We start from the raw sequence: 11,871 nt of genomic DNA, 5'->3' as shown, positions 1-11,871 counted from the left end.
CTCTCAACAGCTGACAGCTTTGTCATTTTTATCCACTTTGGTTACCTGGAAATTAAAAGGAAAAGATTGAAAAAAATCAGGATTGTGTTAGCATGATGGACTGATGCCCACCAATGAATAATTAATGATTAATGAGTGCAGAAATTTATTAGTTATTTACTTCCATGTGCAAGTAATGCACTTATACTATACACACGGTCACCGTCTATGGCTGACTTCACTGAATGGGTCAGAGGCTGCTATTTAGCATCAACAAGAGGTACTCTTTTTGTTCAAAAGGCAGGAACTAACATTTTCCATGCTGACAAGCCCAAGTCCAATTTCTGTTCCACACCACAGCTTTCGTACCAGTAGAACTGTCGTGAGTCTTCACGTTAAGGTGGTTTGTACGTAACAAAGAAGGGATATTACCAGTGCTCTCCTTTTTATGAGCCTGGGACACGAAACAGAGGAAGAACTAAAGTAGCCATGAAATCCCTATTAAACAACTAATGGTTTCTAAAGCATCATGGAGATATTCATTTTACAAGGCTTATGCAGCAATCTTCTATCATTATTTTAATGAAATAAAGCCCTTGACTAGTTCCAGAGGCAACTTTTTCTTTCACACACAAAAGACGTGGTTACAAAAAAATCCAGCAACAACAAAAACTAGCTCTGGAATAGGAATCTCTGCAGAACAGGCAGGAAATTCAGAAAAGTTATATAAAATGTCACTGAAGATAGGTTCTGAACCTTTGCAACAGCAAACAGAATAATTAAGACTCTCAGTCACACACATTATTATGTTTAATATGAAAAACATTTCTAGATATAAATCATATTTATAAAAAACATCCATACCATCTCTCAGATAGCATCTTACATAGCTGCAGCTGAAGGAATGTGAAACATCCATTTTAGGTTTCACCTATTAAACTGTGTGCTTTCTGTCTTCCCCTTTGCTCAGGGAAGTAAGCCTAGAATAATCAGCTTCACTTTGTGGGTCAAATGAAATTCACATCCTGACTTGATTTAGATTTATATTGGTGGTAAACTTCTAAATCAGGAGAAACTTCAACACAATTCCCCAGAAAAACAGTGCAATTACAATGTACACCCCAATGTGCTCCTCTGGCAGGTGACATTATCTGAGATGCCACGAAGATTCACATCACAAAGATGAAAAAATAAGCAAATTCAACAGAACAATATGAGACTGCAGAGATCATGGAAGGGGGCATATAATCAGCAGGAGCTTCCAGGCTCTGTTGGTGAAGAAGGAACAAGTCTGTGTTCAGAAAAGAAATACATTCCACTTCAAATCATTTCAGTCCAGACTTTTCAGGTGCTATTAGAGGCTTCCCTTACTTTCTCAGGATTGAATCATTTTCTTCTGTGTGTCAAAGACATATCTCTTAAAGCTAAGAGAGATAGTAACAGGTTGGGCTGAATCATTCTTGCTGCTTTCATCTTCCTTGGTCATATCCCCCTTCCCTCCCTTAGATTTCTTCTTGGAGGCAACAGTAAGAAGTATCTTGGTATCTGGCTTCAGTCCATCTGTAAAAGAACAGGAACACATAGTGTAAACACAACATCACATTTCAGTATAACTAGAAAAAATAAGCAGCCAAGTGTACATCTGAAATCAACCAAGGAAAACAAGAAAACAAATCAGATGCATTAGGAAAGTCATATTTCTGCATCACACTTTTGGAATATGGTAACCTACATGGAAAATAAGAGAAGTCTTTAAACATAACAAAAGTTCACAAAAGTGATACCCCCAAATCCAGTGCAGTATCCTGAATCCTTCTGTTTCCATCTACAGCTTTGAAACTATTAAACGCAAGCAAGAATTTAAACAAGCCAGACCAACTTGCCTGGTCTAAGCCTTTTACTTAGCAGGCCTTTCCTTTCCTATTATTTACACCCAAAGCTTACATACCCAAAGTTTGTCATCACTGAGAATATTTACAAAAACACAAATAATGGAAAAAAAAAAAAACAAACCAGTAAAATACTAAAATTATGTACAGTCATATGAGTCAGAAGGTTTTAGAATTTCTTTAAGTCTATTTCCCAGATCTACCAGAAGCACACTGCTTTATTTTATAATTTGCACTCTGCAAATTATACAGTTTTGTGTTTGTTTAGGAGGGTTGTTTGTTTTTGTTTGCTGGGTTTTTTGTTTTGTTAAAACACGTTGTTTGCTTATTGGAACAAATAGCCCTGTTTGTTGGAGCTAGAATTAACCTGCATAGAATTCTGCAGATCTAACTTGAGTCTTTCTCCAGACATTTGTGCCAAACAAAAATATTTGTCCTTTTCTTGCTAAACAGTCAGGGTTTATAATACATTCCTATAACTCATCATATTGGTGACATCTGAGATAAGAAATGCAGGATAGCAAAGTCCAAAGAAATGCTGTAAAACAAGAGAGATGCAGCTCCTAAAGGACCACTCCTGAAAACTGCTTGTATAAAGCAGAAGACAGCAAACTCCTCAGAAGCTTTTCAGTGCCACCTGAATATAGTGCAATGTGGTTCTCAGGCACCTGGCCAAAATCAGTTCAGATATTTTTAACCTGTGGTGTCACATAACCTTATCTCAAACACTTAATCAGCCTCTCTCCCCTCATATTGAAATTCAGATGCGGATTCTCATATCACGGCCTGACAAAAAGATTGAGATGCTTATGATTTACTGGAGACAGGAGGTCTACAGGCACAGGTGATTTGCTCCAGCTCAGACACATCCAGAGGCACTCACAGCTGATTGCAGGGGGATGTGGCCCCAGAGTCCACCTTCTCATCTTGCTGTGTCAGAGAGTAAATTGTTCCAGGCAGCATTCCCACCACACGGCCAAGGGAAAGGAAGAAACAAGGAAGTGTTGAAGCAAAACCAGGAAACTGCCCATTTGCCATCTCATAACCAGATGCTGTAAACCAGCCCTAAGGCCCTGCAGTGCAGCCACAGGGAGACTTTTGGAGAGAAAGGAGTCAGTTTTGCTTTTATGTGGGGGGAAAAAAAATTAAAAATGCAAGCACCCAAAAGAGAAGGAAAGGAGCAGTAAATAAATTACAGCCTACACTAAGGCTGCAGGAGTCCAGCATCAAGCAGAATCAACTTTGTACAGTTCTGCAAGATCTTGCATTTCACAGTCATGGCAGCTGCTGTTTTCTCTTTCCAGATGGCAGAACACAAAAAAAGCAATGATTATTTCATTGTGAAAATAATTGAGACTGTTCCTCCTTGATGGCTGAGAAGTCTGATAATGACTATCTTTGCACGTGTAAGGTTCAATTAATCAAACTAGGTAATATGGGGTGGCGGGACCACATATTTATTATATGATTTTATTACATTGTATAGTCATGTTTGATGCAGCTGTTTCGATTTTTTAATTGGATGCTTTCATATAAATCCCATTAATATCATTACCCTTACAATCATTCCAACTTCACTGCAAAAAATAATTTATCACTACATGAAAAGCAACTTATTTCCTAATTGGAAAGCTCTGAGAACATCTTGGGTGCTGCCAGAAAAAACCAGCAAGAGTCAAAACAGAGGAAAACAAAATAAAACCAGCAAAAAGATGACCTCACACAGCCTCACTCTATACCTTTACAGGATTTATTTCATATTTTCTGTTTTCTACTGTTTTGACCAACCTAATTGTAAATTTCCCTGCACAGGGTTTCCTCCACTTTCCTGAGAAGACCATTTATTTTTTGGACAAAGAAACATTTAATTTTGCTTTCTAGTTGGTTTCCCTTTCTGGGTCTTATCACCATTACTAATGTTGCTGTTACTGGCACAGCACTGTTTAAGAAAGATGTTTAACTAAATCCTTTCAGAAAGACACACTTTAATTAAAGCAAACAAATCCTAAAACACTTTTATTTATGTTAGCAGGCTTTGCTAGACTCTAATTTTCAAAAAATGCTAATTGGCGGAAAAGAGAGAGGAAGGGAGGAGATACGGCATTAAAATTGCAGCCAAAATTTTCTCTTATTGGGTATATGAAGTGAGGCACCCAGGCTGTGACTGCAAGCCCTTGCCCACAGGGACACAGGGGGGTGATCCCCCCAGGGAGGGTTGGTCTCTCACCCCAGAGAGACACTTGGCTGCAGCAACAATTTGGGAAAGTCTCAACCGCGAGGGTGAAATAACCACTTTGGGTAAAACAAGCTTCAAAAACTGCCAGTGACATCAGTGGGACAGCCCGACATCAGAAACCGGGCACAGCACGTTCGGTGTTCAAGCAAAGCATCCCATGTTTGAAAGTTTTCATTTTGAAGAAAAAAGGATGTGCTGCACATGGAACTCTGCTGGGGAAAATGTATTTAAAACTGTGCAAATCTCACCTCCTCCACTCTATCGCTAACTTCCACATAGGAGAAGTAAAGGTACATATACCTCACCCGCAGCCCTTAACACCTCTTTGGACTAAATGAGGTATTACAGGCAAGAGGTTTGCAGAAGAAATGGAAGAACGTGGTAGTTCCAAACAGTGAAATGACGGGCTGACAGCCAGAGGCAGCTCAGGTATTATTAAACTCAAGGTATCTAAATTACCTAATCGGATCCCGTGGCCCTCATTCCGCAAACAGATTAGGTGGCTGGCATCGTACCCTGACAAATGGCATTTTCTGTGTTTCTGCTCTGGTGCCAGGAGGTCTCAGGGCTGAGGAGGCTCTGTGACAGGGAGCAGCACAAAGGAGCAGGCAGGGAGAGACAGGCACAATCGGGGTTTCATCTACCTCCGCGGATTTCTCGCGTTACACACAATGCATACTTTACATTTTACAAAACCAAGGAAATGAAGGGAAATATATCTGTCACCGAAGAAGACATCAGACCTTTAATAGCTGAAATGACGGATATTTTTAGATGAAGGTCTAGTTTAACTTACTTACATTAAGGGTCTAATCTCTCCTGAACAATAGCTATGTTAGCTTGAACACACAGTGCGAAATCTGTTCCATTAATTAAGTGCTGCCTGTACTACTCGGATTTGTAGTAAATGTTAATAGATTTTTTTTTTCTTCCTCTGTTGGACAATTACTTTATTTTGCCAAGTTACTAATGGATTAAATTGAAAAGGCCCGTGTGTTAAAAAGAAAAAGACTTCAGCTTTAAAGTTCTAAGAAATGCTTTGCACACAACAATGGAAAATACCTATATATTAATATTATTAATGGGCCATCCTCAAAGGCACATAAGATATGCGAAAGCTTAGCAAATTTATTCCCACCTATCAAAACCATGTCTGTAACAAGAAGTACCCAGACAAGGTCTTATGCAAAATGTACTTTTAGCAGCAACTAACCCAGGTTACACATGAAAATCTAGTTGTAAAACAATTTAATTTACTTCATTCTTTTTGTTTCAACTACTGTTAATAATTAAGAAACAAAAATAAAAATATCCTTTGTCTCAGCATGGCCTGAAGGATTTAGTCCAAACTGATCCATTTATAAAATAATAATAAAAAAAGTGAATTTTTTCAAAATTCAAATGAAAAGCAATACCACATCAGGAAAAATTTTTCAATTCTAAGACAAATTTCACATGCACAAAATAAAGGATAAACACAGTCCTTTACACGATTTTCACAGATCGAAAGCTAGCACCTTAGTGATTTGCTATATCTGATATAGTTAAGTACATTCGAGTTTTATAATTATTCATGCAAGAAATTTGCATAGAAACATGCAAATGTTTTTCTATGCAATAACTTCATATGGAAATTTCACACTGTGGAATTCTGGACCCCTTCCTGTGTATAGATAAAGAGAATGAATTTAGCTCCGTTTCCTCCCCCCAGTGAAGAAGTTTTAAGTTTCTCTAAAGCTTTGTTTTCTCTTTACACTAATCCAGACACCAGAGCAGGGCGATGAACACCCTCCTGTGGATCCCGTGGGACACTCCACACCAGCCCTGCCAGGAGCGCTGACCAGGACACAAATCACCAGACAAACACAGTCATAACCAGCAGGGTTTGCTTTTGCTTTGTTTTTCCTACTTCTTCAGCTGAAAGGAGGACGAAAGTTGACACAGTATCTGCTCCTCTAACTCCTTTGCAGGGTGAAGGACCACCACCATGCTTTTTGCCCATGTACATTTTTATTTCAACTGTTACCTGTAAACTTGGATTCTACTTTACCTTTTACATAACTTCCCCACTTCACATCCTCCTTCACTTAGTGCTGTTATTCCTTATCAACATCCTCTGTCAGCTTTGTTGACTTTTCTCTCTTACTAGCCTTCTGCTCTCCTGCTCCTTCAAAAGGTCTCTAAGGGTGGTCTCTGCTATTTCTCTCTAATTTTCAGCTCCTCCTTCCTTGACTCCCAAATTGCACTTGCTATTCAGCCCTTCAGGAGTCTTATTTCTCTCTCTCGTTTTCTAACTTTCTTTTTCAAATCTTCCATTTCTGTATTTCCATTTGCTATTTTCACAGATCTCTTCAATATTTAGGAATAGTCCTGCCTCCATCAAAGCTAATGAAACGTTGTGTTTGAACGGAAGATTCTAAAGATTGAATGCCAGACACATTTTAGATGAGAAGCAAGATAATACAGTATCTCCTTGTAGCCCAGCCAGAGACAGGAGTAATTTTTAAGCAACTGATAAATCCATCATTGAAAACAGGTGTAATAATATAGGTGCAGGGCATGCTCTCCAGCACAACCAGGGAGAATAATTTATTTTGCTGAACTTCAACAACTCCCTTCTCATATGCGCACTTGTAAAAAAAAGTTTATTGCTAACTATCCCGGTGAGCACCAATGAACATCAAAGTATTTGCATGGATGATTACACAGGTTGTTTTCACAGCATCAAGAATTGTAATGGGGAAAAAAAATCAAGTTAAAAGATTTGAAGTCTCCCAATTAATGAGAACTTAGTTTTCAGGCCAAAGTTAAAAGCCCATCCTACCAACAGGAAAATTAGTAAATGTATTACACCACCTCCCTACACTGGCACTTGCCATGGTTTGCTGGAAAAGCGCTGGCTCAGGATTCTTAAGAAATTCTGTTAAGAAAAAGCACACTAAGGCTACACTAGTAGCTACCATAGGAAGAGAAAATATCCCTTTCTGTGTATCTTAACTTGCTGATATTATTGCTAAACTTTCCATTCCATTCAGGAATTTGTGAACAGAGTTTCAGTGGGAAACTGAACTCGCTTTACCTTCTGTAAACAAAATGTCCTATTCGCTTCTTTTTGAATGCTGCAGGTAGAAGACTCTGTTACCTGCAACTTCTTGTCTCCTGTCAACACTCAAATGTTAAAAATTGACTGAACATGAGAGAATGAGTGAACATAGTACATTTGATGGTGGAAATAATTTTTATCTGAGGCAAATGTAACCTTTTATTATGACAGGCAGACATTTTTCTTTCTTCTCGAGGGAAGGAGAAAAAAAAGAGCAAAACTTGAAAGAGGCAAAGGGTTGGGGATAATCCTCACTCACAATGGATTATTCGTAACAGCTGGTTTTCACAATTTCAGGATTTCCTTAAATTGAACCCTCAGAACCTGAACCCTAATTACACAGCTAGAGAGTGTGTGCCTGCATCAACTCTCCTGCTAACAGAGAGCACAAAAGCCGGTTGACCTGAAAATCAGAAATAATTAGAGCCCCAGATGGAAACATCCACGCCACAGTCTGATGCAGAGGGACTGCACTGGAGCGTGGACGAAGACCAACCTCTCCCCCACCTTACTGCAATAACGGAGCATTGAAAGGAAATAGGAACTTTTTGCCAGTACTGCAGGCCTTGAAAGTCCTGTAGTTAAGCACAACACAATTACAAAATTTTTTTTTTTCTTGCAACAGCTATGTATAATCATCCAAGACTTAAACTTACTTACCTAGGTCCAAAGAGGGGCACGGGGTTCAAATAAAGCAGCACTCCTATCTGTTTCAGATTCTGATTAACTTTAAAATAAGACTAATAAATGTATCATTGGTTTCCAGCAAAATGAATAGAAATACCAGAGGTGTAAGAGCTGGTCCTCATGTAATACAACAGCAAGCACAGGTTAGTTTTCCCCCTAGTCCCAAAACGTGTCAGCAGTTCTACAAAACAGTTATTTGTGTCCTATAATCATGAAAAGCTCATGCAATATCCCTAAAGTAACGCTCTGGAATTATGATTCAAACAAAAAGCAGAAGCATCCCAAAGTCAGAGGATCAGTTTGCCCAGCCCTCCTGTTACAGTTATCTATAAAGTCAGGCAGAAGGCACAAGAATAACAGAAAATGTAGCATCCTCTTTATACTGACCTATTAGTTAGCAACTCTGCTAACAATCCTACCTTTTGATTTTATTCAAGCTAAAGGTAGTTATTTTTCACCATCAGTACACCAGAAAAAACCAAAATAAAACAAAACAAACACCACAACCAAAACCCAAACAAAAGATCGAAATAAAAACCAAAACAAAAAACCAAAACAAAGAAAAAACACAAAACAAACTAATCAAGAAAAATGAGATCTTTATGAGCCTTCCAAGGACAAAAAACCTGTGTTACTCTACCCATAAACACTATATCAGAAACATCAGACACACCACAGCACATCTAGCAGACTGGATCACTGGTCATCTAGAGCCTGCTGGTCCTATCCAGCTTAGTATCCCATCTGCCTGTCATTAACATATGTTGCTTCAGAAAGAACAGGGCTGAAACTGTGTCCTGAACTAACTGGAGTCTGGGATCGGGTAGGAATTTTCTCCCTGACATCACGGTCAGTATGTCAACACCTGTGAACTTTTTCTAGCAAAATAATTAAATACGATTCTACAGAAGCCAATCTACTCCATTCCTATGAACATAGCATAATATGAACATAATGAACAAGCATAATATGATTACCAAGACAATTTCAATGCAACAGTTGACCAGAGATTCACTGAAGAAACATGGAATACTCCTTTCCTTACTACCCTGAGGACCGCAGAATTTGAGCTGCAATTACTTTCACAGATCAGGCAGTGAATTTTACTTATGTAAATCCCTTCGCAATTCTCCAGTAATTCTCTTCTGAATTCACACCACATTTCCCACATCTTTTGTCAGCTTTCTCAAATATTCTGCTAGAGTTTCAAAGTCCAGAGTAGGTTCCTTTTTCTGTTCTGGCCAGTAGAAGATCAGCTATTACCACCTTGCCTGGCTTGTGAATATTAATAGGACTACAGCATGAAGTTGGTCAGAGAGCAACCAGGCTCCAAGGAAATCAGAAAGGAGACTCCTTCCTTCCAAATGAGAATCATACTAATGCCTCAGCGTGGTATTTGGGATCTATGCAAAACATCCATAATTCACTGACTGATGACAGAGGCAAGAAAAAAACCAAACAACCATGGCCATTTTGAGCAGAAGTAGACTGCCCATGTCCTAGCCACACACTGTTGTGACAGCCAGCCTGCATCAGCAGAGCTATTCCCGCAGTCTCAGCTTGGCAGACTGTTTGGAAATCCTTAACTAATAAAACATTTTCCCATAAATTGGGGAACAGCTGCCCCATACCACATCAGAGAAGGCTGCAGTTCAGTGGTGAGCAGAACTGAGTCTTGTGTATCAATTTGTTAAGTTTATACAGGCTTTTGGACTGAAAGACATTATTATAAGAGGTGGTACTACTGGAAATAACATGGATTTCATTATGGGCTCCTTCTTAGCAGGGAAAGAGCTAATCTTCCTTGATGAGGAAGACAGAAGCTGTTTTAATTCAAGAGGTTGACCTAGGTGAAGTTCAGGCCAAAGCTGTATTTGGAAAACTCTCACATCAAGCGGACACAACCCTTTCAAGCTCGGTGCCAATTCTACACAATGGCTTGAACTGCGCTCTCCGGCAGCCCTTAAAGGCACATTTTGTATCTTGGCTTTTTGCTGCAAGCAATCAAGAAAGAATGCAAGAAAACAAAACTGTTTCCCAAGCACTGTTTGCTGGTGCCATAATTAATATAATCAAACAATTCCACAAATTGCTTCCAATTGCTGGCGTCACTTTCATGTGCAGAGCCAGACTTTCAAAGAAGGGCCCTTCTTGTCCTGTATCCTTACACTGGTAACCCTCGCTTCACACAATAGTAAACAAGACCTCACTAAATAGTAGAGGGTAATTTGTACTGTAATAGGTCCCCAAGGCACCATGGACACAATTTGAAATGCCATCTAATTTTTCTTTTTAATTAAAAAAGCAGTTACTATATTTAAACAACAACACAAAAAAGTTCAGAGGGGACAGATTGGAGTTTCCCACAGCTCTCTGGGAGTTTTCTCAAGGTCAGGAAGAGTTTTATAGGCTCAATTGGTACACATTTTTTTCTTTAATTAGTCTGCCATACCCTGTGCATGAAGTCAGCGTCTTGATTTTCAGTCTGATATTTTTCATATTGCTAAATGGAGCACAGACTCCAGTACCACACTCTATCTACTGGCAGCTGAATGGGTATCAATAGTGCGCTTCCCTGTGCATGCCTTGCCTGCCCCTTCCCTCTCCTCTCTCCTGTCATCTCCTTCCATCTCCATCATCTCCTGTCTACACTGTGGAGAACCAGCATATCACATTGCATTGACTATGGCATTTGTTCAGTATTATACTTCATTTCCAGCAAGATGACCAGGATATATTATTTGATTTCCCAAATTTACATGACACAACCGCATTTTAACCTTCTTTTTTGGCAAAAATAAAATGTCATTATTGAGCATCAGAGCAAATGGAGCACTGTCACTCTAAGACATGTAGCAGGATAGATTTCTGCACTTGAAAAATCCCCACCAAGTATCGTACCACTGCTCTGCAACCATCTCATTATTTAAGTAAGTCTACACAAGCCAACACACACTTTAGAAGGATATTTGCAGTGACCACAGTGGTTTTTCTAAAATGCACCCTAATCCAACATGCTCTCTAGCCCTAAATGAAAGCAAGGAAATGAAGTGACATACTTAAGGTCTTCATTTCTTGGCTAGTTGGCCATACTTCAAAGTTGGTTGAGAGTACAAAAATTAACCTCATTTCATAGACCAACACACCTTTCAGCTGCCCTTATACAGTGTGTCACAACCATCTGTTGGCCAAGCTCTCCTAGGGGAACTCCCCTAAAGAGCAGATGGATTTATACCTTGCACTCCTAGAACACAACTACTACTTGTATGCTCTACACAGCTTTGTGCTTCTGTGTGCCAGAGACTAACTCAGTACAGGTTTCAGGGGATACTCTCATGCACCATGGACTAGGCCCAGGCTACACAAATGAAGTGTCCACAAAACACAATGGATCAACTGTCAGAGCTAAAAGACAACCACTACGGTAATAATTCTGGCCTCAACTCCAACACTGTTCCAGTAGCCTACAGGAAATTTTCAAATTAATTTCTGCATGGGCTTTCAGTAAAGTAACAAGGCTGCAATTATGCCAGCTGATATATCACACCAGCAATTATTAAAACTCTGTTTTCACTTGATGGCCACTCAAGGTCCATGCAGCCATTGAGATCATGCCTAAGCACTGTACTCATTCTCCCAGGGAGAGGCATCTCTTATAGTGATGCTGTGATTTTTGTCTACACATTCTCCAAGCTCCCTGAAGCAAAACCTGAGTGCATGGAAAATGCCCAGTGCACAACAGGAGCAACTGTGGGGAAAAAAAAAAAAAGGAAAAAAAGGAACTAATAAGGGCATCAAATTATTAATACAAATACATGCAATGTACTTGGAACCCTGGGAATACAGACAGGCTGCTGTTACAATTCAACAATAGAAAAATTACAGGCAGGTCTGCGTGAAATACCTAAGACCATTCATCACAGTTAAAGTCAGAGCAGTATCTTAAAATCACAATTACTGTCACTGGACCTCTTAAA

At 39.4% G+C, this 11,871-nt stretch overlaps 1 protein-coding gene across 1 annotated transcript in view; it reads right to left on the bottom strand.

Moving 5' to 3' along the window:
* Positions 1-771: 771 nt before the first annotated feature.
* EEFSEC (eukaryotic elongation factor, selenocysteine-tRNA specific) overlaps positions 772-11,871 on the bottom strand; it is a 122,978-nt gene continuing 111,878 nt past the window's right edge. The window contains exon 7 of the mRNA XM_027884764.1: positions 772-1,539. Within this exon, the coding sequence (XP_027740565.1) occupies positions 1,355-1,539 (185 nt within the window). The 3' untranslated portion in view covers positions 772-1,354. The remainder of the gene's footprint in view (positions 1,540-11,871) is intronic.

This window comes from Empidonax traillii, unplaced genomic scaffold, assembly GCF_003031625.1.
Source record: "Empidonax traillii isolate 1590-97213 ecotype Southwest subspecies unplaced genomic scaffold, ASM303162v1 scaffold155:size2260171, whole genome shotgun sequence".
Lineage (NCBI taxonomy): Eukaryota > Metazoa > Chordata > Aves > Passeriformes > Tyrannidae > Empidonax > Empidonax traillii.
The sequence above is the reverse complement of the archived record's forward strand: the minus strand, read 5'-3'. Positions and strand labels throughout refer to the sequence as shown.